The sequence below is a fragment of the Zosterops lateralis genome (assembly GCF_965231275.1).
Source record: "Zosterops lateralis genome assembly, chromosome: 15".
In the NCBI taxonomy this organism is placed as follows: Eukaryota; Metazoa; Chordata; class Aves; order Passeriformes; family Zosteropidae; genus Zosterops; species Zosterops lateralis.
The window spans coordinates 14,306,339-14,332,956 of record NC_139775.1 but is presented as its reverse complement, the minus strand read 5'-3'; the positions used below and the strand labels follow the sequence as shown (position 1 = coordinate 14,332,956).

Genomic DNA, 26,618 nt, shown 5'->3' with positions numbered 1-26,618 from the left:
GTCCAGAGGAGCCCTGCAGGAAGGAATTTATCTGAATAAATGCAGAAGGGCACCCATTTCTCCTATCGCTGGGATGGCGACTGTGACCCCGCATGCCCAGGGTCCCCATGCCTGGAGATCCCCGTGCCCTCGCACCCCTGACAGAGCCATTCCCAGCCCTGCCCCTGTGTCCCATCCCTGTCCCCATGCCCAGGGCCCCCGGGAGCGGAAGAGCGGCGGCAGCAGCAGCAGCAGCATCTGTGCGGGCAGCTGCCTGCCCTGCCTGCCCCGCCTGCCCTGCCCCGCGCCGCCGCCGTATAAATAGAGGCAGCGAGCGGCAGGGAGCTCCTGGCAGCCACCATGAAGGGCCTCAACCTGCTCTGCTGCTGCGTGGCCTCGCTCCTGCTCCTCGGCACCGCAGGTACGGCCACACACCGGGTGGGGATCCCGGGGCTGGGGGTACCCCGGGGGGCTGGGGGTGCTGGCAGGGCTGTGGGGTCCCCACGGGTGTCCTTGGGGCTGTGGGGACTCTGCAGGACTGTGGGTGCCTCTGGGGGTGCCCAGGTTTATGGGATCCTCATGAGGTTCGGGGTGCCCTTGGGACTGTGGCAGCCCCATGGGGCTGGGGGTCCCCACTGAGCTGGGTGTCTCCATGGGGCTGCAGGTGTCTGCGAGGCTGTGGGGGTCCTACAGGGCTGTGGGAACCCCAAGGGGCTGTGGGGTCCTAGAGGGCTGTGGGAACCCCAAGGGGCTGTGGGATCCCTGTAGGGCTGCAGGTGCCCCTGGGGCCGTGGATGTCAGCGGGGCAGTGGGTGCCTGTGGGGCTGGGTGCTTATGGGGCCACGGGTGCCTGTGGGCTGGGGGTGTCTGTGGGGCTGTGAGCACCTTTGGGACTCACAAACCCATGCAGGGCTGCAGGTGTCTGTGGTCTGTGGGGCCCTGCAGGGTTGCAGACAGAATTGTGGGTGTCTGTAGGACTGAGGGTGCAGGAGGGGCTCTGGGGTGCCCGGCCAGCCCAGCCCAGGAGCACGACAGGGTGAGAGGGGTACAGCGGTCCGGGCTCCCCAACAGCTTTTCCAAGGCTGGAAAATGTGCAGGGAAAGTGTTGGGGGGCTGTGGGCAGGAGGGGATGGCGGGAGGGGTTTGCAGGTCTGGGGTCTCTCTCAGGGGCCGTGCTGAGCTGACATGCCTTGGGGCAGTGTCACCTGTGGCTGCCGCGGTGGTTTGATTTTGGACTATGAGGGGGGAGCTGCCAGAGCTTTGGGGATCTCTGAGAACCCCGGATCCCCTTCCCCGGCCTGTCCCATCCTCACTCCTCACCGCGCTGCCCGGCCGGGTGTCCCCGGGGCGGCATCGCCGGTACCCTTGCTTGCCCTTGAGTTAATTCGGGCTGGTTCTCTGCCTGGCCGGACTCCGGCGGCCTCGCGGCCGGGAGGGGGGCGGCTAAGTATGGAAACAGCCGTGTAAGGGGACACTGTGCCCCGGCCCCCCCCGCCCCGCGCCGCCGCGGCCCCGCGCGGGCACCCGCAGCTGCCGCTGCCAGCGCCGGCACCCCCGGCCCCGCCGAGTTTTGGCCTTTTAAGGGCATCTTGGGCCCTTCTCGGCAATGAATGGGTTTGGGGGCCGGCGACACACCCCGACACAAGTGGGGTGAGCTCCGTGGAGCTGCGGGCGCAGTGTGTGGAGGAGGGTTGGGAAGGTGGTTTGGGGGCATGGCTGGTGGATGGGGCTGCTCCAAGCGGGGCTGGTGGCCTGGAGGGACATTGGGAGCTTTTCTCCGTGGTGGATGATCACCAGCCCATGTCTTGGTTTGGCTGAGGCTGGCATGGCACAGCACCGGGATCCCCCATCTCAGAGGGGCCAGGAGGCACAAGGGGGTCTGGCAGCCCCAGGACCAGCTCTGTTTATTGAGGGTCACGTATTTCATCCCAGTTCTGTAGGTTTCCAAAAAAGCTCTAAGCAGTGGCATGTCTCCTGCCCATGCTTCTGCTCCTCAGAGACCAGTGGGATTTGCAGGATGAGTTTTGCTTTTCCTTTGGTGCCAAGCTGAACTCTCAGACCCAGCTCCTTTGGGGTGCAGGAAGTGCCTTGGGAGGGGTTTTTTTCCATTTTTGGGGACATCTTCCCACTCAATCCCAGTTGGTGCTTGTGGGGCTGTGGGGATCCCACAGGACTATGAGGCTGCAGGTGCCCACGGGAAGAGAAGGGGTGAAAATCCACTGGAGAACCAGGGGCTTCATTGGAACATCATGGCAAGGCATAGTCCTTTGGGTTTGGTTGGCAGGACCCTGCCACCCTTCCCAGAGGCTGGGGGTGGGAATTGCCTTGTGCTCCAACAGCTCCTGCTGGGGCAGCTCACTGCACACATGGTCATCTGCTCCTGCCCAGGGGAACACACTCACACCTCAGGCAGAGCCCAGTCCTCCCTTCCAGGCTGGGTGATCCCTGTGGCCACCAGCAATGGCCCCGAGGATGATGGCAGGGCAGAGCCCAGACACTGCTCAGCACAGTGCCCTGGGGAAACCTTGGCCCTGCAGTCACCATGGATTTGAGTGGGAGGGCAATTCCAGGCCATGCCACCACCGCCTCTGAGCTGAGAGAGGACTTGGGGAAAGCCCTGGTGTGGTGGTGTCCTCCTGCAAGGCACTGCAGGGCTGGCACAGACCCCTCCTGGTGACAGCAGGAGGGGTCTGTGCCAGTCTCAGCTTCTGGAAGTCCTGCCTCATCTTGGAAGGTGTCACCTCAGGATGAGCTCCATCACCAGGTTCTCCTGGCATCTTGGGGTGTTCCCCATCACCCAGAGTGTGTCACTTTGGAATGTGTCCCTTTAGGGTGGCCTTCACCTCCCAGGTCAGAACATCTTGGGAGTGGGACTGTGACACCTTGTGTGAGCTCAGGGCCCTGGGCACAACAGCCATGGGGACACCCCACCTTGACCATCCCAGGCCAGTGGCCTCCACAGTAACCAGCCTCCCCTGAGGTGGGGACCTCCCTGGGACACCTCACTGGATTTGTTCCACCCTCCAGCACCAACACAGCCACAGGCACCACTGCCATGGGGGGTGTGTGAGACAAGGGGCCTGGGGTGCTTTGGGTGCTTGTGTCACCTACATCCTTGTCACACCCCTGGTGTCTCACCCCAAGGAGACCCTGGTCCCTGTGGATGCCCCTTCTTACTCACAAGGTGTTGGCTGAGCAAAGCAAGGCAGATGCTGGGCAGGTGGCTCTGCTGTGACACCCTCTCCATCAGCCATCCTTGTCCCGGTGTGGTGACATCCAGCTGGGCAGGAAGGCCAGAAGACCTCGTTTGTGCATGGCCCTGGTGGCACAGAGGTACCAGCAGGTGTCTGTGGGCTGGCACCAGACTGGGAGGGCTGTGCCATGCCCAAGGACAACACTTTTGTCACGTTCCCACTGTGTCCCACTTGCCAAGCTGGTGAGATCCCAGCCTGGCCATGGGGTCAGGGTGACCAGATTGCTTTTGGAATTGCTGTTCCCTGAGCTCTGCAGGAATAGCAGCAGCCCCGGGGTGTGCAGGACTCCACTGAGCTATTTCCAGCCCAGGGGGACATTTCCCTTGTAAGTGACAGCTGGAGGGAGCTGTGAGCTCCTGTGCCAGTGGGGGCTGCAGGAGGGGCAGGGGAGGCTCTGGACAGGCTCCCCAAGCCAGGATGGGGTGTTGGCAGTGGCAGCAAGGCCCCAGTGCCAGCCAGGGGTGACCCTTGGGGTCACACAGCCCTGGGGACACTGTGGAAAAGGCTCAGAGCTGTGTGGCCCTGTCTGTGTGTTGGTGTCTGCAGTGCTGCCAGCTCTGACCCCAGGGCTGACCCCAGGGCTGACCCCTGGCCCCACATTCCCATGCATTTGAGGATCTTGTGGGACATCAGGTCCTAGAATCCAGGCTGGCAAATCCAAGGGGTGACTGGGTGACCAGGAATGCTTGGGATGACCCAAGGAGGGATGGGGAGCCAGGAAGTCTTGCCCTGGATGAACAGAGGACATCCTTCAGGGGACATCCCTGGAGTGGGTTGGAGAAGCCTCCCATGGCTGGAGGCCAGGGGACAGGAACAGAGGGACCTCTTGGACATCCTTCCTCTGGAAGAAGGGGCTCTTCCAGCCCCAGTCATGCCACACCATGTCCCTTGGGGGACCCAAGGGATTCCCCCAAGCTGCAAGGGACACTGCAGGTGGATGTTCCTCGATGTACAGAGTGACATCTGCCTGTGCCAAAATACCTGACGTTTCCTGGCCATCTGCTCACTGATGGACCCAGATCTCCTCAGCCAGGAAGGAGCAGGTGCTTCATCTCCCATCTTCCCCTTCTTCATGTCTTCTGCAAGTCAGGGTTCCTGACAGACCTTGAGGGTGGGGAGACAGTGGAAGAAACACATTGCAGCAGTGATACCCTATTTTCATCTCTATTTAGAAAGCTCCAGGCCTGATTTTAATCCCTTTGGTAAATCCTGGTGAGGTTTCTTTACCATATATTAATAAAAATATCACATGGTTCTATCCAACCATTTATAGAAATCAAATCACTTCATAACTTTTTTTAACTGAACTTAAAATTTTCTGTACAAATGAGGTCAAGTTAGTTTGAAAAAACTATTTCCCAGACCTCCTTCTGCATTGAAAACCAGGAATATATTTGCTTTATGCCGGTGTTTTGGGATCATGAAGCCTCTGAGACGTGATGATGTGTCTGGGCATCCTGAATTTTGGGGTGCACAAGGGTCTGGAGAGTGAGTCCCATTGTCAGCCCCATCCATCTGTTTGTGTCCTCTGGGCTGCTTGAACCCTTGTGGGACACTTCCCTCTGAAGGTGTGGGCCCAGCTGACCCCAAACTGGGCTCCCCCTGCTCTCAGTCCTGGCAGGGCCATGAGCTGGAGGAGCACTGGGGGATGGCCCTGAGCAAAGGCCATGGGGGCCCCACTGAGCCTGGAGGGAAGGGACATCACCATGGAAAAGGGTCTCACAGGAAAGGTGGGGTCTGCAGCAGGTCCAGCTGGAAAATCCCAGCAACTCCCTGACAGCTTCTTTGTGTCCAGTCAGTTCCCAGGAGAGTTTAAATAAATAAAGAATAAAGGCAGGGTTGGATATTTGGGATACAAGGTCCCCTCTGGGAGGACACGGGGAGCACAGGACTCGCAGGAGCCAGTGGATAATACCCCCAGGGAAGCAGGGATTGGGATCCGGGCAGGGGAAGGGGGCGTGTGAAAAGCCATCCCCGCAGCCCTGCCATCGCCGGCCCCACGCTCAGGGCTCCGGTTTCTGCTGGAGGGGGAGAGTGTCCCTGCAGGACCACCTGTGCCCATCTGTCCCTTCTCACCGCCCTCCTGGAGGACCCGTTTCGCCGTCAGGTCGTTGCTGTTCTGTTCCCGTGCGGGGATGGAGGGGACACCGCGGTGTTCAGCCCTGCCCCTCCCTCCCACACAGGCAAACCAGCCACAGCACCTGCGCCCTGGGCTCTCCATCCTCGCTGTCACCACCTGAAAAAGTGTCCCCTGGCAGCCCATAAAAGTCCCAGCATGAGAAAGGGGCGCACTGCAGGGGCAATGCGAGCCAGGGACCCGCAGGGGAAGTCAAGGCCCCGAGGGGAAAAGGGCGAGGTCTCCTCTCCGATGCCACCCATCTGCTTGGCACAATGCAAGGTGTGAACACGGGGAGCCCCGGTGTCACTTTACACGGTGGCTGTCCCCTCCCGGAGCCCCCAGGTGCGGACGTCAGCCTTGGCCGGCAGCGGGCGAGGGGCTGGGGCCAGGGGGGCCGGGGCTCCGCCGGGGCTGCTCCTCCCCATCCCCGTACAGTTGCCGTGCCGTATTTTTAGCCTCCGGAGGGTGTTAAGCCCGTAACCTTCGGCCCATTTTGCACTCATCGGCCGGCCATGTGCGGGTCAGCACAATTCACCGTGGATCCTGGAGACCATGTAGGGGAAACAGGGAGAAGGAGGTGGGGAGGGGACAGGGACTTTGTGTCAGACCTTGAAGGTCACAGGAAATAAAGCCCGTGAGCAGCACGCCGGGCAGGGACATCCCCATCTGAGCCCTTGGGGGATATTTCCCTTTTTCCTCGAGGGATGGCTCGGGGTGGGCACTGGCGTTGCTGTTGGGTCTGGCCATGGGGGGGGTGATGTCCCCTCTGGGTCAGAGGCCCCACACAGACCCCAGACAATGCCCTGGGGACTCTCAGGGTCTCCTCTGCCTGGTCCTGCCCTCCTGCTCTGCTTTGACCCTCACTCCTCTCCCAGCCCTCCAGGTCACAGCTATTTTGGGGCAGAGAATATCCCTGCTCCCATCAGCTGAGGGGAGCCTCTATTGACTCAGGCTGGTTCCCAGGCCACCAGGGCCAGGGCTTTGCAGATTAAATATGGCTATTCCCATTCAAGAGGCTCCTGCAGGATCCCAGGGGTCTTGCAGGAAGGTGACCTGAAGGACCAGGGTGAAAGGGAGAGGGGTGGGAGCTGCCCACCTCTATCTCCCTCCATCTGGGAGCTGAGCTGGGTGCCTGTGAGCTGTGTGCCAGCAGAGGACAGGGAGGTCAGCGAGGGCAGAGCAAGAGTGACCCGAGCATCCGGCCTGGGCAGGGTGAGGGGCTGTGGCAGTGGCTGCAGCTCTGCTGTGCCAGGGAACCAAGAGACCCTGCGAATGAGGGCAGGCTGGGGAGCAGCCTGTCCTTCCCAGTGCCCACTGCTGGCGTGGCACAAGCCTCCCAATGTGACCTGATCCCAGCTCACAGCCCCACCAGCACCAACACCACAGGGATAAAACCAACCCCTGGCATCCCTGGGACATGGCAAACCAGGCTGAGGAGTCTGGGGCTGGCACCACACTGACCCCAGCCCAGCTCCCCCTGTGCTCAGTCACCACAGGCCCTGTGGCCAAGCCCAGTGAGCTCTAGCTTTGCCAAAGTCCTGCTGGACACAGTCCTGTGGCTGCTGCACAGACACAGCACAGGAGCCAGAGCAGAGGCCTGGCCGTGCCCGCTCTCCTCCCGCAGCCTGGGTGGAGGTGGCCTTTTTTTCCTGCCTGGCATCTGCTTGCCAGCTGGAGTACAAAGGAATTATTTTCCTCTGAAAACTCCCCTGGCATGAGACGTTTGGGGGGGATTATTTAGACTAGCAGCAACTGTTTGTAACGGAGACAGTATAGCCGTGATCTTTTATTTTTGGCACCCGCTGACTGATGTTAAATTGCAGTTGGAGCCTATGGAAAATACGGATGGATTCTCCTGGGCCACAGAACACACTCATTGTGTCCCCAGCAGCAGCACGGAGTGGCACATGCCTTCCTAGTGAAGGGACACTCACAATAAATAGCTCCAGAGCCCCGTGGCCAGGGTTAGGCCCTGCCTGTGGAAGGCAGGAACCCATACTGGGTTCCTCATGCCAGGAAGCCCCTTCCTCCTCCTCCTCCCCCTCACTTCACCTCCCACCTTGGCTGGTGTGATATTCCCTCAAATCAGGGCTGGGGAAGGACCCTTTTAACCTGCCAAGTGCCCACAGCCCCTCTAAATTTGCCATTTTTACTCCTTTCCCTGATTTTAGGGCAGCTTTGGCGCCTTCCTGCAGTGCTTTGGGGCGGGCAGCAGCCCCAGTGCCAGGCAGCCAGGGCTGGTGGAGCCACAGAGCCCCTGCCCAGCTCTGCTTCGCCCCCCACAAACACATCTTTGCACCCAACTTCTTGCCACAGGGACAGGAGCTGGAGAAGGCTTAGGGAAGAGTTTAAACCTCTTGGTACCAGCCACAAGTCATCCCTCAGGGCCCTGGTGGGTGCCCCAGTGGCCAGCACGGGTGGGACTGACTGAGCTGTTCTCATCGTTTAGAGTCACGCACGGGCCATGGGGATGGGGCTGCCCAGAGCCCCCCACCAGCCACGGGGACCCGGCTGGAGGAGAAGGAGGCTGATGGCAGCCCTGAGGAGGAGCAAGACAATGCCAATGCCTCCGTGCCTGGTGTCACCGAGGAGGGACGTGGAGAGGGGGAGGAAGAGCCGGCGGGTGGCCTGAGGGCAGGGGACAGCCAGACAGAGGAGAGCAGCAAAGAGCAGGGCCAGGAAGAACAGAGCTCAGGGGAGGATTCCGTGGCAGCTCGTCCTGGAGGAAGCCATGGGCCTGGCACACAAGGTGACATCCATGCAGAGGAGGATGAGGAGCCTGAAACAGAGAAAGGAGGCTCTGAGGAAGAAGGGCAGCCAGGGGAAGAGCCAAGAGCAGCATCTGCTCCTGAGGGAGAGGAGGAAAGGGATGAGCAGAGCTCAGAGGAAGATGACGAGCAAGGAGAGTCTGAGGAAGATGAACATGGGGAGTCTGAGGTAGATGGAGGTGAAGAAGAGTCTGAAGAGGGAGAGTCTGAGGAGGAGAAAGAGTCTGACGAAGATGGTGAAGCTGAGGAGAATGACAAGGAAGCAGCTGGCACTTCCAACACAAAGAGCCACAGCAAACCAGCAGCTGCTGGCACAGGAGAATCCAGGGATGGCTCTGCCAGTTGCCATCACCCACCCTGTGGGGATGCAGCAGAAGACCCACCAGCAGCAGTGGAAGACCCACCACTAGCAGATGACCCGCCAACAGCAGTGGAAAACTCACCAGTGGTGGAAGATCCACCAGCAAAAGAAGATGCACCAGTAACAGAAGACCCACCAACAGAAGATCCTCTAGCAGCAGCAGACCCCCCTGCAGTGGTGGAAAATCCCCCAGCAGCTGAAGACCCCCCTGCAGACAAGACCCCACTGGCAGGAACAGAGGTCCCCAGCATCCCCCCTGGTGCCGCCGAGCCCCGGCACAGCCAGATAGGTTGGAGTCTTTTCTTGTGGGTGTGCTGTAGCAGCCAGAGTGACCTCCCATCAACCCGGCGGAGCTGAGCTTGGCACATTAAACCTCTCCTAGTGCATGGCCCTCTCCTAACGCTTGTGCTTCCCCGCCCGCCCCTAACAGCGCTGGGCCATGGGCAGCGAGGCCGCAGCAGGATGCACTCATCGCAGTGGTGCCAAAACTGACTGGTGTTCCCCTCTCTCCACTCCACTCCAAGTCCATGATTTCTCCTCAGGGATGTGGACATGGATAACGTTTTTAACCTCCAGGCCCCTTTCAGCACTCGCAGATCTCTTAAAGACTCTTTATGCACCACATGCAGAGTTTTCCGGGCTCTTGGCTTGTGCAGGGGCAGGATGCTCCTGGGTTGGTGGGGCTCCCAGGATTGTGGGGCTCCTCTCCACCACTTCTTGGCTCGTAGGGAAGGTGTGAAGAACTAATCCAGGCCAATGAGCTGCTGAGGCACCAGCCCTGCTCAATCAGTGAAAGGCTAACTAGGGGAAAGGGACACCCCTCACCATGATTTCCTAGAACTATTTGTAGACTTTGGCCCACAGGTTGGGCAGTGACCTTTGGACCCAGATTAGTATTTTTGTTGTTTTCATCTGTAACATCCCAGCTCAAAAAGCTTCCCATTTTCCCCAAAAGGCAAACCCAGTTTGGTCTCTGTGTCCTCACTTGGCAAGTCAAAAGGTCTTCCTCAGCCCAACACTCAGTAGATGCTCAACACAGTCTCAGGGCTTAGTGGTGCCCTGTTTGATCCTGGTGTCCCCAGACCTGTCCCCAAACCCCTGCTAAAGTCCAACCCAGCTCCCCATATCCAAAAGCTCTTGGAAGCTCCTGGTATGCCAGCACCTCCATGGCAAGGACACCTCTGTCTCCGTGTTTTGGGGACAGTGGGGTGCCTTCCCCAATGGAGGCAGCTGCCTCATGGTCCCCATGGTAGGGAGCCATGAGGGACAGGGTGCTGTGCAGAGGGCTCCAGGGGAATATGGAGACAGAGGTGGGAGAACTGGGAGGGAACAGCCCCACTGGCTAAGGGGCAGCCAGGATGGGCCAGGCTGGCCTGTCCCCCAAGAGCCAGAGGCAGCCCCAGTCTCAGCACTGTCTCCAGCTCCCTGTGTAGGTTTTTGGGGAGTGGGCAGACAGAGAGGCAGCAGCACAAAGCCTGCACAAGGGCTGAGCCCCACGGAGCCGCAGCTGCCGGGGAAAGCACCAGGGCCCCGTTGGGCAGCAGCTGCCACGTGTGCTCGTGCTACATCCCAACCCTGGGAGCCCCTTCCAGGCACATCCTTCGCATTCCCCACGAGCAGCCAGCCCCTCCTCGGAGCCAAGCAGTTGCCCATGACGCTTCCCCCAGCAGCCACAGCCCTGGCAGCCTCCAGGAGCCTGTGCTAAAGGGAAAGCACGTGGCATGCCAAGGGTGGCAGCGGCTGCCGTGGGCACGGCGTGCCCGCAGGCTCGGGGTGTGTGTGCTCCCCATGCCCTCCCCCTGGCAGTTGCTTGTGTGAGCTCCTGTGTGGTTTCCCCTTCCAGCAGTAACAGGGATCCTTGTTTTCTCCTCCAGAAGAGGTTGAAGATGCCAGCGAGCCCATCAAGCGTGACCGGTCCCACTTGGAGAACACCCTGAAGCTGAATGAGGAAAAACCTGCCGATGATGTCTCAGGTGAGGAGGCCATGCATGCCCTACACTGAGACCATGGACAGGATTTTCCTTCTCTTGTGTTTGGATTTTAACCTTGCTTCTTGCAGGTCTGGCAATGCCAGATCTTCAGTAACAGCCCTTTGGCTGCTCTTGGGTTAACATATTTTAGGTATTTTAAGAACATTCCCGAGGGCATACAAGAATTAGGAGGGTACAGAGGCTGGAAGATGGTGAATCAGGCACACCCCTGCTCAAAGAAACCTGGAGCAACTTCTAACAAAGGGTTGGGATTTACATTCCAATTATATATTGGGTTTTGTTACCCTAAGGTTTGCTTCTGCTGGCCCCGCTGGCAGTTTGGGCTGGAAAGGCAGTGATAAGAGATACTGTGGAAAAAACTCCTCCTTTTTATCTAGCAAGCAGCTCAGGGGCCATGCCAGGGGGCCTTGGCACCATGGTTGAGGGCTTTTTGGGATCGTGGGTGTTGAGTGCTAAACAGCACTTAGGAAAGACACTCCCCCCATCAGCTGCTGGGAGCAGATGGGGACAGTGCCCAGTGGGAAACACTATCAGAGAACAGGCATCAAAATCCTAGAACAGCCTGGGTTGGGACAGATGGTGAAGACCATCTCATCCCACCCTTCTGCCATGAGCAGAACACCTTCCACAGATCACATTGCTCCAAGCTCTGCCCAGCCTGGCCTTGGACATTTCCAGGGATGGAGCAATCACAACCCCTCTGGGCAAAATGCGGGACTGGGATCAGTTTGGCCAAAATTTCAGCTGTGAGCCAATCCCTCCATCCATGGCTGGGCCACCCTCGGGACCTGCAGGGAATGGCCCCAGGAGGGTCTCACCCAGCCTGGTGGGGTTGTCCTCTCACCTGCCCACATGCTTTGCCCCCCAGGAGTATTGCAGCGGCTGAGGAAGATCTACCACTCCTCCATCAAGCCCCTGGAACACTCCTACAGATACAACGAGCTGAGGCAGCACGAGATCACAGGTAATGCCACGGGCACTGGGGTCTCCGGCACCACCAGGTCCTTGGGATGCAGATAACAGCACAGAGAGCAGATCATGGACAGCCTCAGACAGTGTGTCCTCCTTTGCAGCTTCCCAGGGAGTCCATGGGCTTAGAGGCCATGCCCTAGTGAACCCAGCAGCAGGAATTCCTGCCTCTGCCTCAGCCCATCTGCTGTCAGGGCCATCTGTGTGGGCTGAGCGTTGAGCCCTGCCTGCCTCGGGTCTCCCACCTGCTCAACATCAATGCCCTGTACCCCTGCCAAGCAGAGATCATGGCCCAATGAAACAGGCTTGGCAAGGAAGCTCAGGACCTCTCAAGGCTGGGGATGAGCTTCCTGGGGGTGGCTGGAGCTGGCATCCTTCCTGCTGGGTACAGGACACAGCCATGTGGGCAGGGTATTCCTCAAGCTCCACAGCCTTCACTTATCTTGAGAGTTGGAGTTTCCAGCCCTTGGCAATCTCTGACACGCTGGATGGGGTGAGCAGGTCCCCGTGGCCCTGGCATGGTGTGGGCTGAGCCAGGTCACACATGTGTCCCTCTAGAAGAGGAAAGTGCAGCCCTGTCCCAAGATGCTCACAAGATACAGGAAGTTCTTGTTACCCAGGAAACACCAGAAGCTTCATTTTCCAAGCACAGATGGCTCAAACTCAAGTCCAACTTCCTTGTTCACTGGAGTAATTCTCCTCTGAGTATTAATTCAGGCACAGGAGCTAGGGCCAGATATCTCCAGTGGATGCTGGAGTCCGTGTTGCCACTGTTCCAGGACTTTGTGCCCATGTCAGCCTCCTGCCAAAGTCCTGAAGTTGTCCTCCTTGTCCTGCAGCTCTGCCTGCCTCCCCAGGGGTCCAGGCACACACTCCTGGAGCCATGCCCTCCCTCCTGGTGAGGCAGGACCAGGATACACCCTCCCCACAGATCTTTCTTTTACAGCTGGCCTTGTTCCACCAGCACTCAGGCCCCACACTCAGCTGGGCAACCTACTGGGGCACATCCCTGTAGAACAGAACTCCTGCTTTCCAGGAATCCCCCCTGCAACTCCTAAGTCTGAGTCAGACATTCTGTGAGCAGATTGGACATCTCCCTTCTCAGCCAGGCCATCTCCAGTGTAGAGCCATGGGGAGCACAGGGAAGTTACCCTGAGGGAGGCTAACTGAGGGGAGGGTCACAACAGCATGTCCTGCTGCTGGCCTGTCTGCTGGCCCATGGCTGCTGGCCTGTCCCCTGGCAACACCCCAACTTCCTCTCCAAGCTGCTCTGGTCTGTATTGGTGATGTTTGCTGTTAACCCAACTTGGGGCACAGTTTAGGAGGATCTTTGGGGTTACAGGGGAAGCTGATGGGCTCTAACCCCTATTTTGCTGTTCACAGCCAGAGGATGAAGCCCCCAGCCTCAGTTTCCAGCCCCCAGGACGTCCTACCCTACCCTTAATCCATCCCATGCCCAAGCAGCCACTTCCCTGCTCCCTTTTTGGGAGGAAACAAGTGTTTAAGCATTCCCCAGGCTCCTGCTGGCTTCCTCCCTCTCAGCTCCTGAGGAAACAGCCATTAACCCTGGTGCTTTCCCAGCCTCTCTCAAATCCAGCTCCTGAGCAGGACTCTCCTCAGACAGCAGGTCCTGGTGGTCCTCCTGGCCTCAGCTCAACACTGCATGGTCTGTTCCACATCAGTGTGAGGAACAGCCACCCCTCAGGCTGACAGTCCCCAGACCATGTCCCAGCACACCCTGCTGTGTCCTACAGGGCACCCTCACACTGTTGTGACCCTGGAGCTGGCCACCCACAGTCCCCTCCTGGCCCACAGGGAAGGGCACAGGGATGCTGCCCTGCCTCCAGTCCTCATCTCAGCTGTGAGGCACTCTGGCCATGCTCCCCTTCAAAAGATTTCTACAGACACCAAACTTCTTGAATGATCTCTGACAGCCCAGCCGTACCCTGGCACGTACAACCTTATCTGGAAAGCTACAGCTCAGCAGTTTGCCTTTCATACCCACAGATCCAGCTTTTCCCAGTCCCTCATTAGCAGTGTAATCAGAGAAACCTGCACACTAGTTACAGGGTTGGCCCAGGGAACTCTCTTGACCTTGGAGGGCAGGTGAGGACACAGTGGAGCTCAGGGAGCTTTCTGAACACGTCCCCTGCACAGTGCCCCTGTCCCGAGCGGGGTCATTCCATCAGTGGTGTCCCTGCAGGCTGGGAGGTGCTGCCAGCTCCCCCCTGTGCCCCCTCTCCATGGTGGGGGGAGGCTGGAGGGCACAGAGCTGCCGGCTCAGCTGGCTGGGAGGAGCAGGACAGCTGGGAGAGCTTTGGGGCAGGCCTGTCATGGAATATGTGTGACCTTTGGAGGTGTAAACCAATCTAGAGGGGTGCTGTGGCAAGCACCCTGGCCCCTCCATTACGTGGCAGCCTTCCATTTTGTCTCCCTTTCCATCGGCTCCGTTCACTGCAGTGTAATCCAAAGAGTTCCTCAGCTCCCCACAACATGTGAAAGCTCTTGTGGAGTCCTGTGGGAGCTGTGGCTGTCACCATCAATTCTGGCTTGTTAGGGTGCATCTCAGAAAGCTCCCACACACCCTCTGCTTAAGCCTGGCAGATGCCGTTTCCTCCTCCCTGCCTGCCACCCTCCCGCCTCTCTGCTCTGCCATCCCACGTGGATGCAGACATGCTCTGGCTGGGTCCAACTCTGTGCTTGGAGGGACTATCCCGAGCTGAGGGTGAGGGATTCTCCCAGTCCAGCCATAGGAAGCTTGCTGTGAGGTCACACCAGGTTCTGGTGCATGCTGGTGACTCTAATTACTGATGTATGCTAATTAGCAGGTGTCCTCGTGTAGGGAATGACCCTCCCAGATGCCACCGCCAGCCACAGCACAGGGACTGGGTCCAGGTGACCCTGTCACTGGGGTTGTCAGGACATTTGCTGGGTTGGTAGCTGTCTAACCCTGCCTTGTTGGGCTCCAAGTGCTCGGTGGGTGATGCCAGGGAAGGCAAGAACCCCACAGAACAGGGGTTGGGATGCAGGACACCCCGAGCCACATCCCCGCCCTGCAGGGCAGACAGGGGTTCAGTGCTTGTCCTGGGAGCTGCAGGTCACTCCCAGGCTGTAACTCCTTGTCTCCTGCTGGGAATGTGGCCATCAGTTCCCTCCTTGTCCTGGACCACACCCGGGCTGCCGCATCCCTCCTTGGACTCACGGTTCCTCTTCTCTCTCCCCGTGTCCCTCGCTAACAGCTTACCCCGGACGCACCCTGGGCTCCTCGGCCACAGGTTGGTATCGCCGCCTGCCCCCTGCATGCTGCCGGCACTGCCTCGCTCTGCTGCCCTCCGCCTGTCCCGGGCTCCTGGCCCGAGGCTGCCGCGCTGCCCAGGCACCGAGCAGAGCCATCCCCGCCGGGACAGTGTCCCCAGCCCCTCTAGAGCCCGCACTTCTCCCAGTGTGACTCTTATGCATCCCCACAGCTCGTCCTTCCCTGCAATCCTCAGCTCGCCCAGGCTCTGACACCTTTCCCTCTTGGTTTAAGACTGAGAGGCAGCATATTCCTCTGGCCAGGGTTCAGAGACATTTCTGGTAGTCCTGTGAGAGTGACTGAGGGAGATGGGGGGCTTAGTCTGGAGAAGAGAAAGCTCAAAAGGAACCTTCTCACTCTCAACTCCTTGACAGCAGGGTTGAGCCAGGTAGGGGCTCCCAAGGAACAAGAGACAGGACAAAGAAAAATAGTCTCAAGTTTCACCTGAGGAAGCTTGGCTTGGATATTGGGAAAATTTCTTCAGAGACAGAGCTGTCAGGCCCTGGCACAGCTTCCCAGGGCAGTGGTGGGGTTCCTAAACCCAGCGGGATTTAAAAGCCCTGGGGACGTGAGTTAGTGGTGGCCTTGGCAGTGCTGCAGCAGCATTTAGAATTGGTGATCTTAAAAGGCTGTTCCAACCTAAACAATTCCATGATTGTATGTGTTAGACCTTTAGGTTGACCTCTCACCCACGGCATGAACTGGAGGAGCCCAGCTGATAGCTCATCCTGTAGAGGGGATCTCTTCCCAGCCTTCAGTCTCCTATGTGCAGAAACTTTCCTGAATGTGCACCCTTGATCCCACAGCAGCTGTCCCAGTAACACGGGCTGGCCCCTGCCCAGCAGCCTCAGCCCCCTCAGAAGCCCGAGCTGGCTCCTCTCCCTGCCTATCCTGCTCAGGGTGTGCTGCCAGGTCCCCCCAGAGGATCAGGAGATGGGACACAGTCCAAGAAATACCAGCCAACACCCAGCCCTTCCCTCGGGCCTGGTGCTCAGCCACGGGAACAATGTTCCTGCAGGGAAATCCCATCTTCTGCCCCTCCTGTCCTGCCCCACGGCCACGCTGCCACACCCTGCCAAACCAGGCTCCTTTGCACGGCCACAGCAGAGCCCTGCCAGTGCCTGGAGAGCCTCTGGCTCCCTGCAATGCCAGCGTGCCAGCACTGGAGAGGGCTGGGGGGTATTTATAGCATATTCCGATAGCTGCCTTATCTCATCTCGGCTCCAGGCGCTGGCACACGTGCTGCCGGGGTGGGCACAGGCATGGGGGGGCACACGGGGGAGGCACAGGACATCTGCAGCCACGTGGGCTCGTCCCTCCGTCTGTGGGCACACGTATTGGGAGGATACTCATGGATTTGGAAGCTTTGGGAGCAAGGGGTGCCCTCCCAGCATTGCTGGATCCATGCCATGGGCACATGGCTGATGGTGTTTGTGGCACAGGGGTGGGACGGGAGTTGGGTGTTGCTGGGAGTCTCCCCAGGTGTTCCAGCCTTCCTGGGTGGCTTGAGGACAAAGAAGACCTTTGTGCCTGTGGCTCAGTTGGAACCAGGAGAGGAAGGAGGTTTTGCTAGGTTCTCTGCTTTGCTCAGCATCCTCAGGACAGAGTTGTACTTGGGAGGGAGGCCACACCAGGCACATCTGCAGGGCTTGAGGACAAGGGGGGACAAGGCTCTGACCAGGATTAATCATAGAATTGTGGAATGATTTGGGTTGGAAAGGCCCTTAAAGCCCACCCAGTTCCACCTCTGCCATGGGCAGGGACACCTTCCACTATCCCAGGCTGCTCCAAGCCCTGTCCAGCCTGGCCTTGGACACTTCCAGGGATCCAGGGGCAGCCACAGCTTCTCTGGGCACCCTGTGCCAGGGCCTGCCCACCCTCCCAGGGAACAATTTCTTCCTAAATCCCATCTAACCCTGTCCTCTCTCAGTGTGAGGCCATTCCCCTGTGCCTTGTCACTCCAGACCCTCATTCAAAGTCCCTCTCCAGCTCTCTTGGAACTCCTTTAGCCACTGGAAGGGGCTCTAAGTTCTCCCCAGAGCTGTCTCTTCTCCACCCCAGAGCACCAGTGCTTCCTACCAAAGGCAGTCTGGCACTGCCACGTGGCAAAACCTCACAGAAAGCCACTGCTCTAGGAAAGAAAACTATTTGCACATCCAAACTGCTCCTATGCCCCCGGAGCCGAGCAGCCCAAGCAGACCCAGGCTCTGCGGAGGGATGAGCTTAAGGCTCGTCTGAGCTTGAGCTGGGAGCGAGCAGCCACAGGGTGGCTGGAGAGAGCCGCAGTGATGGAGCTGCCGCCATCCCCGCCCGGCCGCCGCCGAGCTCCGGCTCTTTTCCTCTGTCCGGACCATCAAGCTGACCCGAATTGCTGCTGACAGACACGGCACAGGGACACAGCAGGGACAGATGCCAGGCCAGCACCCTCCCGGGTGGGAGATGCTCCCTCTCTCCCAGCCTCTGGGCAAGCAGGGAATCCATACCCGGCCTCACATCCTGCACTTCTGCAGAGTTGCAAGTGCCTGGCAGTGCCCACCCAGCCCGTGGGGGGCAGAGAGGTGCCCGAGGGGCTATGAGTGACCAGGCAGGGGGGCTGCCCACGTCGCTGCCCTCCTTGGCTCCGTGGAGCAGAGAGGAGGACGTGCAGCAGAGCCGGAGCTCACAGGTGCTCACATTCACAGTCACACCTGGCCAGGGATGTGTTATGAAAGAGCACGCAGGGATCCACCCCAAACCTCTGGCACAACATCACAGGGATAATGGTAATAATAACAACCATCCATAACCTAATTAAAGCTGGCAAGAGAGCAGAGCAGCGGCGACAGAGCGGCAGAGGAATGATTAATAATGAGAGTCCAAGGTTTCAACACTTGTTTTGGTCCCATGTGAGAAGACAAGGCTGGGTTCCTGCAGCTGCCAGGCAGGGAGTGGGGTGCAGGAAGAGCCAGGCATCCCCTGCTTCAGAAGTGCTGCCCTGCTTTGTGAGGGAGGGCTGAGCTGTATGGATGCAGCAGTGCCTGATGCAGAGATGTCCCCAGCCCATTCCCTTCCCCAGAGGTGACATGGTGAGCCTGTGACAGCAGCAGGAGGCTGGAATGTTCTGCCCAGCTCCTTCTCTCATCTCCAAATGGGTTCAGTGTGAAGCTGCCATGCAGTGCCCTCCAGCACCCTGGGGGCAGGAGCTCAGCACCATGGGGGCTTTGTGGCTTCCCCCACCTTGGAGATGGATCCCTGGCCTGCTGGAAAGCTGCTGGCTCCTGCATAGGTGGCAGCCATGGAGCACCAGAGGCTCTCAGCTACCTCATGGAAAATAGTTCTGCCTTGGGCATGGGGATGAAGAGAAGGTGCACAGCTTGCCCAGGGCATCTCCTTGCCTTGGGCTATGGGGGAAGGCTCTGCTCCAGCTGAGATAGCAGCTCCCATTCCTCTGGTGTCATCCATCCCCTGTCTGAACTGCTAGCAACAACAGATGGACCCTCTCCCACCCTGAGCATAGGATGGGGTTGGTTTTCACCAATGGCAACTCACCCACTTTTACTTCCATTCCTGTCCTGTTTTGGACTCACAGGCTCCCGTGTGTCCTGGGCACAGCTTGAGGTCTGGCATTGGGCCCTGGGCTCCTCTGGCTCCACCAGCTGCCTACCTGGGGTCCTGGGGGCTGGGGGGCCGAGCACTGTGGGCACAAGCTGATTGCATGAGTCCTGTTTGAGCAGGGATTGCTCCTGGGGCTGCTGGCTGCATGTGCCCAGGGACCTCTGTGCTCCTGGACTGATGTCACGGCATGGGGACAGGTCACCATCCTCATGGAGAAAACTGTGTGACTTGGAGAATGCAGGATGGGAACTACAGTTCACTCTCCTCTTGCCTTTCCCCAAGCGGGGCTGTCTGCCCTCCTCACATCCAGCTGGAGCCTCACACGCAGCTCACACCCCGGCAGTGACCTGCTGCTGGGCCGGAGGGCCGGGAGGCACGGCCGGGGGCAGGTCCCTGCCTGGGCACGGTGCAAAGGCTTGCAGGCGGCTGGCTCGGGGCTCGCACCGCGCTTACCAAGCCCTGCTCCCGAGCCCACGGCAGCTCCCTCTGCCCTCCCGGCTGCGGCACGGCCTCCTCCCTTTACTTAGCATGTCCCGTGCTTTGCGGCGGCTGCCTTCTTCAAACAACACCCGCACCCCGCAGCCAGCCCCCAATTCACGCGGCTAAACCAGAAACAAACCGAGACAAGGCTTAAAAGACCTTCCAGTCCTCCAGTAGTGTAAGAAGGGCTAAATAAACCTCGGAGAAGGTCGGGCAGCGGAGGTGGGCTCTGCCGCAGAGCACGGGGCCGTCCCGCAGCCGGCGGGGCTCTGCCTTGGCTGGCGAATGGCTGGTGGCCCCCAAGGGCGGCTGTTTCCCCGGCAGCAGCACCGCGCCGCTCGGATGGGATGCTCGTTACAGCCGGGAGTTAATGGCACGGCGGCGACGGCTATTGTTCCTTCACTTCCTCTTGTTATTTCCCCTCTCCGCAGATGGGGAGATCACTTCCAAGCCTATGGTGCTATTCCTGGGACCGTGGAGCGTCGGCAAATCCTCCATGATAAACTACCTCCTGGGGCTGGACAACACTCCCTACCAGCTCTACACAGGTACCACGCTCACTGCTTTGCCAAAGGGGGGCTGACACCTGCATTTCCACATCCGTGCAGTCAGCAATTCCCGGCCGTGTGTCTTCAATCCCTCCTTACAGCAGGAGGTTGGGATCTGCTCTGTGCCACCTGGCTGTGGTGCCAGGTGGAGGGAGAGGTTCTCTCACCCTTCCAAGGGTGGAGGAGAGCATCTCTCCCATAACATCCTCATCCTGAAGCACAGAGCTCACAGCTCCCAATCCTGACCCTGTGAGCAGCAGTCATATCAAAAGGGCAAGTCACCTTTTTCTTCTCCCCATCCCTCCTCACATGCAGCCAGCTAAGTCACCCTCCCAGGACAAAAGCCATTTCTCCTTCCTTCCTCCCTCCTCCCACGGATGTCATCTCACAGCTAAGGGCAGATGTCCATGGCCAGATCAGTGCTGTGGTAATGAGGGCTCCCAGGAGATGATTCTCCGTGACACCTTATGCAGTCAGGCCACTTCCAGAGAAACCAGTCCCCAGAGAAAACAACCCCATTGACGTCTTCTCAAGAAGTCTGGGCAGGAATTTCACACTGCTTGCCTTGCCCCCACATCTCTTGAGCAGCGTGCGATGCTCCCAATGCTCCCAGAGTCAGGCCAGCCCTGTTGTGTCCATAGCCTGGCATGGATTTCATGCCTCTGCTTCCCCTCTCATTGCTGCACAGGGGCAGAACCCACCACCTCCGAGTTCACTGTCATCATGCACGGCCCCAAGCTGAAGACCATCGAGGGCATCGTGATGGCTGCTGACAGCGCCCGCTCCTTCTCGCCCCTGGAGAAGTTTGGGCAGAACTTCTTGGAGAAGCTGATAGGCATTGAGGTCCCCCACAAACTGCTGGAGAGAGTCACCTTTGTGGACACACCAGGCATCATCGAAAACCGCAAGCAGCAAGAAAGAGGTAGGGGTTAACTGGGTTCATCTAAGGGACCCCAGAAAAGATGCTGTGATGCTCTGAGGTGACAAAAGTGGCTGAAGCACAATGGAGAAGAGTCCTGACACAACACAGGACAGTGGTGGAGTCGCCATCCCTTAGGGGGATTTAAAAGATGGGTGGATGTGGCACTTGGGGACATGGTTTACTGGTGGCCATGGCAGTGCTGGGGGAATGGTTGGACTCAATGATCTTAGAGGGCTTTCCCAACCATAATAATTTTCTGATCCTGTGATTTGATATCTGCTCAAAGGAACAGCAGGAACCTGTGGTCAGCATCAGGGAGGAGAAAGGTCTGGAGATAAGGGTGAGAGAGACAGGCAGTCACAGGCCCAGACACCCAGGGGTGGCTTTTCATGCCAAAAAGCTCCAAAGTGCTTTTAGCATGTGAGAAAGAGGTTCTAGGCTTCAGGAAAAGTCCACTGTGCCTCACTACCCATGCAACCCAAATGGGGATTGAGGCACAGCAGGCTCATGGTTTATCAATCCCTTGATGAAGGGGCTCATCCTGCATTGGATTTCCCTCTTTCCTCTCCTCAAGGTTACCCATTCAACGACGTGTGCCAGTGGTTCATTGACAGAGCCGATCTCATCTTTGTTGTCTTTGACCCCACGAAGCTGGATGTGGGCTTGGAGCTGGAGATGCTGTTTCGTCAGCTGAAGGGCCGCGAGTCTCAGATCCGAATCATCCTGAACAAAGCTGATAGCCTGGCTACCCAGGAGCTGATGAGAGTTTACGGCGCCTTGTTCTGGAGCCTGGCTCCTCTCATCAATGTCACAGAGCCACCCAGGGTGTACGTCAGCTCCTTCTGGCCCCATGACTACCACCCCGACACCCACAGAGACCTGTTCCTCAAAGAAGAGATATCGCTCCTGGAAGATCTCAACCAGGTGATTGAGAACAGGATGGAAAACAAGATCGCCTTCATCCGCCAGCACGCCATCCGGGTGCGCATCCACGCCCTGCTGGTCGATCGCTATCTACAGACCTACAAGGACAAAATGACCTTCTTTAGTGATGGAGAACTGGTGTTCAGGGACATTGTGGAAGATCCTGACAGGTTCTATATCTTTAAGTCCATTCTGGCAAAGACCAATGTCAGCAAATTTGACCTCCCCAACCGTGAGGCTTATAAGGACTTCTTTGGCATCAACCCCATCACCAGTTTTAAGCTGCTGTCTCAGCAGTGTTCCTACATGGGAGGGTGTTTCCTAGAGAAGATTGAGAAGGCCATCACCCGTGAGCTTCCCGATCTCTTGGGGAGCCTCGGCTTGGGGAAGAAGCCCAATGTCCTCTCCTGTGACGTCACTGGCTGTGGCGAAACCCCAAAGAATCGCTACAGGAAACCCTAAGGTGACCCACAACCCAACTGTCCACGTGTTCCTACTGGTGAATGAGCTTATGTCTTATCTGTCCAAGAAGCCGTGGTTTGTTAACCCTTTGAGTGCCGTGCTGGCAAAGGCTACCGTACGATGAGGACTTTGAGTCATTGACATCGATGGCAGGGGAAGATGGGTGGGCATAAGGAAGAGAATAAAAACTGTGAATTCCTGACATTTTATCTTTGTTCTTTTGAGTAGAAGGCAATGTTTAAGCTGTAAGTATGAGCAATGCATGGGCAGGACTGCAGCTGCTTTTCCACTGGTGCCAAGAGTGCATGAAGAGGAATTTCAACCTCTGCATCCCTGAAGCCATGAGGGAGTGAGAACAAGGGCACGGCGTGAGAGCACAGGGGAGAGCAGTGACACACTGAACGCAGGCATCACCAGGAGCACTGGTCAAGGAAAGAGAGGCCATGTCCCAGCTGTTCTTTTCAGGCACAAACTTGCTACAAATCTCAGCAAATATTGATCTTCTTTTTATTTCCAAGACTTCTAGGTCACCTGGTGAGTTCCGTTTTCACTTGACTCAGTTCATCTTCTGCAGCCTTTATGTGGGTGTTTGACTTTAGAAGGAGCATTTGCAGGGACGTTTGTAGCTCCAGACAGGCAGCCGTGATGGGATTTGCAAGTCCATGGCAGAGGAAGAAATGGAGTGGAAAGAAGCAGCCAGAACTGGCTGAGCTGTGCTGGAGAAGGAGGGCCAGCACCTTACAAAGAGATGTGAGCAGGGTTTCTTTCCCTGGACCAGCACAGAAGAAACCACTTCATGCCTACGTGTGTCATTAACCTCAAAACCCACGCTAGCAAGTCTTGTCTGTGGACCAGCAGGGATCCAAGGGTGAGGGTTTGGCAGTTTGTCTTTGTTCAAGTCCATGTTGCTCTTTTCTCAGTCAGCCCTCTGTGTTTTTGCACTCTGTGGAGGGAGGCAGGAAGGGGGGTCATTAGCTGTGAAGTTAAAAAGGTCACATCCCTTTTGCCCCCCTGCTGATCTGTCCTCCCCAGGACAGTCCAGACAGGTTTCTGGGGCTTGCTTTCCAAACTCCTCCTTTTTTAGCCATTTGTTGGCTCATCTCTGAGCATCGGTGCTCAGTCCTGAAGGAGTACTGCTTTGGAAGCACTCGAGCAGGGTGAGGTTCCCCATGGACAGCTGACCTTGAAACTTGGCCCTCATGGGCAGCATCACTGTCTGCCAAGCTGAGCCCAAACCAACCAGGAGATAGATGTTGTCCTGGATGGAAAACTGGCACCTTCAAGCCCACCAAGGATCTGCTGAAAGTCCTTCCTCCTGCCAAACACCCACAGCAAGCACTGCACTCCAGGAAGCCTCTGGAGAAAAGGGACTTACCTTTAACAGAAGCAAGAGATATGGAAGTGCTGGCTAAAGCAAGAAGAAGGCAAAAGAAATGAAAGAGGGAAAGAGAAAGCTGGGAATGGAAGGCTGTGTTGTGATGAGGAGGGTGTGAAGGGCATCTCCACATGTGCAGCAGGACATGAGCTATGGCAGGAGGCCTGGGAAAGCTCCACGTCCCCTAGGAGCTGTAAGGAAGAAGTCCCCTTGAATCCAGGTGAGTTTGAGGGGATGCTACTGCAGGGACCTGAATGTTCCTGGCCTCTGCTTCAAGGTAGGACTTGACATTTTGAACTAATGAAGCTGAGACCGAAATCTACGTCCAAGCACAGGGCAGGGCGTGGTTCAGGAAGAGGGATTTTGCCTGCAGTGCAGAGGGAGCAGAGGTGCAAGGGAAGGCGAGCAGTGTCAGAGAGAGCAGCAGCCAGAGCAGTCTGGAGAGAAGGGATGTGCTTGTGAGTACTGTGAGGTCTCAAAACTGCCCCAGTGCTGCTGCCCCTCCACTATCGTTCCTTCTTTCTTGTCCATGATCCCATTGCTCATCAGTTTTCCTCTCCTCTGTCGGACTGGTCTGCATGGTTTTTTAAGAGCTAATGGAATAGAATCACCAACAGAAACTGGCTGATGTTGTCACTGTTCCTGCTGTCACACTGTGTGTCACTGTCACGGAAAGCAAAGGCCTTTAAACATTTTTGTTTGCAAGCACTGTATTGCACCATCTCTTTCCTTGTTCCTCTGTCCCCCTAAAGCCCATGGGGTACCCAGGGAAAGGCCCCCTGTCCCACAAGGAGTATTGACCTTGAAGGCACTGTTACTCTGCTCTCAGGCCACTCCCATCGTTCTCCCCACCCTTTCTCTGGTTTCCTTTTACTTTGCTTTATTTTCCAGCCCTCATCGCCTCCTGTCCTCCTTTCCTCTGCCCTGCAGCACCTGCACGCCCTGTGCAAAGCCTTGGTGCCTGTGTGCTGGATGGCGCTTCCCCATGACAGCCAAACCCTTTTCCCCTCCGATATGGTTTGTTTGGGTTCTCCTTCCAAAGCCGTGGCATTGGTGGTCTGTTCCCTGCTCCCTGTGACACACACTGACCCAGCTCTGTGCTGCCTCCGGGAGATGCCGCCACTGAGGGGCCTCCTCTCCCACGGATCCAAGTGGCTGTCAGTCCCAAGAGGATTGCAGTTCCCAGCCCTGTTCTCTCTGAGCTTTCTTAGGAGACCCCTGGGAATCTGGGAGTGGAAAAATGGGGAGCAGGGAGATATTTTCATTCTGCTGAGAAACCCCAACCCCTCAGCATTTAGGGGGTGAACATCTTGCCCAAGAGCTTCGTGGGAGGGAGGGAGGGAGGGAGGGAGGGAGGGAGGGAGCTGGGACACAGGCCCTGTAGATGCCCGTGATCATGTGCATTGAGATAAAACTGTCAGCTTGAACATCAGCCTGTCTAATAAAACCTGGTATTTTCCAAACACACTCCCTGGAGATGCTTGTTTTGTTTCTTCTCCTGGTGTGGGAGAGAGTGCTGGGACTGGGGTGGCTGAGGGGGTGCAGCTACAGGGAGCAAGGCAGGAACTCTCCTTCCCTACACCCCAGCTTTAGCCTCTGTCCCTTGCACAGGACCTGCCAGCCATGCCTGAGTCATTTGGCTGCTTTTCTAACCTGTCTCCTTGTGCCATAGGCCCAACAGGCAAAGCAAACCCCAATTCCTTTGCTGTGTGCCTCAGGGCAGTGAGGTGAGACAGATCCCACCTGCCTCAGCAGATGCTGTCTGGGCACCATGACAGAAGGCAGGAGCCAGGGACCACAGAGGAGAACCCAGGATTGGGGATCACAGCAGAGGGCAGAGGGTTGGGGATCATGGAGGAAGGCAGGGATTTGAGGAGCATGGAGGCAGACAGGCGGGGTTGAGATCCTAGCAGAGGGCAGAGGGTCAGGGACCATGGAGGAAAGAGGGGGATCTGTCCTCCTCCAAGGAGTTGGGGACCATGGAGGAGAACAGGGATTTGGGGACATGGAGGAGGGCAGGAATAGAGTACCATAGAGGAGGACAGGGGCTGGGGACCATGGAGGAGGACAAAGGGCTGGGGGACCACAGCTTACAGCAGGGGCTCTCAGCAGCCACCCAGTGATGGATGGATGGAGGTCCCCTCCCACCGGCGACTGGGGCTCATGCAAACTGCTCATTATAACCCTATTCCCAGCCTGTCTGTCTGTCTTTCTTTCCAACTATCTGTCTCACTCACTAATCAAAGAAGATTGTTCCAAGAAAGCTGGAAGAAGAGAAGGAATGTCTCATTTGGCTGTGGCTTCCTTTGGAAAGTCTGGAAAAACTGCGGCATCTCGACGTGCATGAAGGTCTGCCTGGCAAGAAGCACATTTTCCTTCCAAAGCTGCTGTAAAGATGTGAATCATGAGCCGGTAACGCTCCTGGCAGTGTGAACCCCAATTCCACTGAGACGTGGTGCTGGCAGCAGCTCTGCTGTATCTCTTGGATGGAAAAGACAAACATTTATCATAGTGACATTGCTGGGGAAGAGCTGCCGGTGCTGCCGAGAGCCTGGCGGCGGCCGGATCCTGCCAGCGCCCAGGGTGCTCCCACCAAGTTTTCCAAAGGTCTCCTGAAGTTTCTCAAACACCAGAGGGGTTTACAGTCCCTTTTGGTTGTCCTCCACCACCTCAGCCCTTTGGTGGCATCTCTTGCAGGCATGAAAATATCCAGGATCCAATTATCAGAAAAAGTAAAAGCTTTTGGAAAGGTCTGCTGGGAGCTGGGGGGAGCCCTGGTGCTCTGCCTGCTGCACCATGGAGGTCCCCACCCAGTCTGTTCTCTGCTCTTCCCGTGCATCCAAGGCTGGGGCCAAACTCCTTCCAAACCTGCCCCCCAAAACTCCCTGTGCTGCAATTGCAAGATCCCAGTGGCTGGGACATATTTATGAAGCCACTCACTCCCTGCCCAGGTGGTCCCAAAACTCTGCCCACCTGGTTGTCCCCTACAGAGCTGGGGCTGTCACTCTCCCTGCTGGCAGCAGATGCCTGACTGGTTCAAGCTGCCATTTACAGAGCAAACAAAACACCTCCTCCACGTAAGTCCCTCCTTTTTGGGTGTGTGGAACTTCATGCAGCCCCAAGAGCACTCTGGCTTGCACAGACCCCAACCCTCTGGGATCCCTCCCAGGACAGGGTCTAGACTCAGGCTTGGAGTTGGAAGAGTTTTGACATTAAGTGTGGATGTGCAGTGTGTGGATTCAGGACATGTTGGACAGACACCTCATCTCAAGAACACTGCAGTCAGTTTGTGTCTGTGCAGAAAGAAAATCAACACATTTTGCCCAAGATGTGCAGGACACTGAACCAGGAAGGCAAATAAAGCTGTGTCCTGAATAGTGTGCAGGAGCTCTGGGAGCACTTCCCTTGGCTGACACCAATGGAATCACAGGTTGGAGAAGCCATCTAAGATCATCAAATCCAGCTGTTAATCCTGAACTGCCAAGACCACCATCAAGCTGTGTCCCCAAATGCCACATCCCCACATCTCTGTGGGAGGAGGATTTGTAGGCTGCAAAGGGGTTCAGACCCAGATCTG

General features: G+C 57.5%; 1 protein-coding gene across 4 annotated transcripts; it reads left to right on the top strand.

The window, feature by feature from the left end:
• Positions 1-307: 307 nt before the first annotated feature.
• SRL (sarcalumenin) lies at positions 308-24,393 on the top strand (the record flags this gene model as incomplete). Of its 4 annotated transcripts, XM_083872775.1 has the most annotated exons (8): positions 340-400; positions 7,802-8,770; positions 10,356-10,454; positions 11,341-11,436; positions 14,681-14,716; positions 19,242-19,358; positions 20,047-20,280; positions 20,855-24,393. In XM_083872775.1, the coding sequence occupies 8 exons, from the start codon at positions 340-342 to the stop codon at positions 21,664-21,666; spliced, it is 2,424 nt and encodes an 807-aa protein (XP_083728901.1). In that variant the 3' UTR covers positions 21,667-24,393. The 4 variants fall into 4 exon arrangements, with proteins under 4 accessions (XP_083728903.1, XP_083728904.1, XP_083728901.1 ...); XM_083872777.1 differs by lacking the exon at positions 7,802-8,770 and having other exon boundaries at positions 308-400; positions 20,855-24,392; XM_083872776.1 differs by lacking the exon at positions 14,681-14,716 and having other exon boundaries at positions 20,855-24,392.
• Between the last annotated feature and the right edge of the window lie 2,225 nt (positions 24,394-26,618).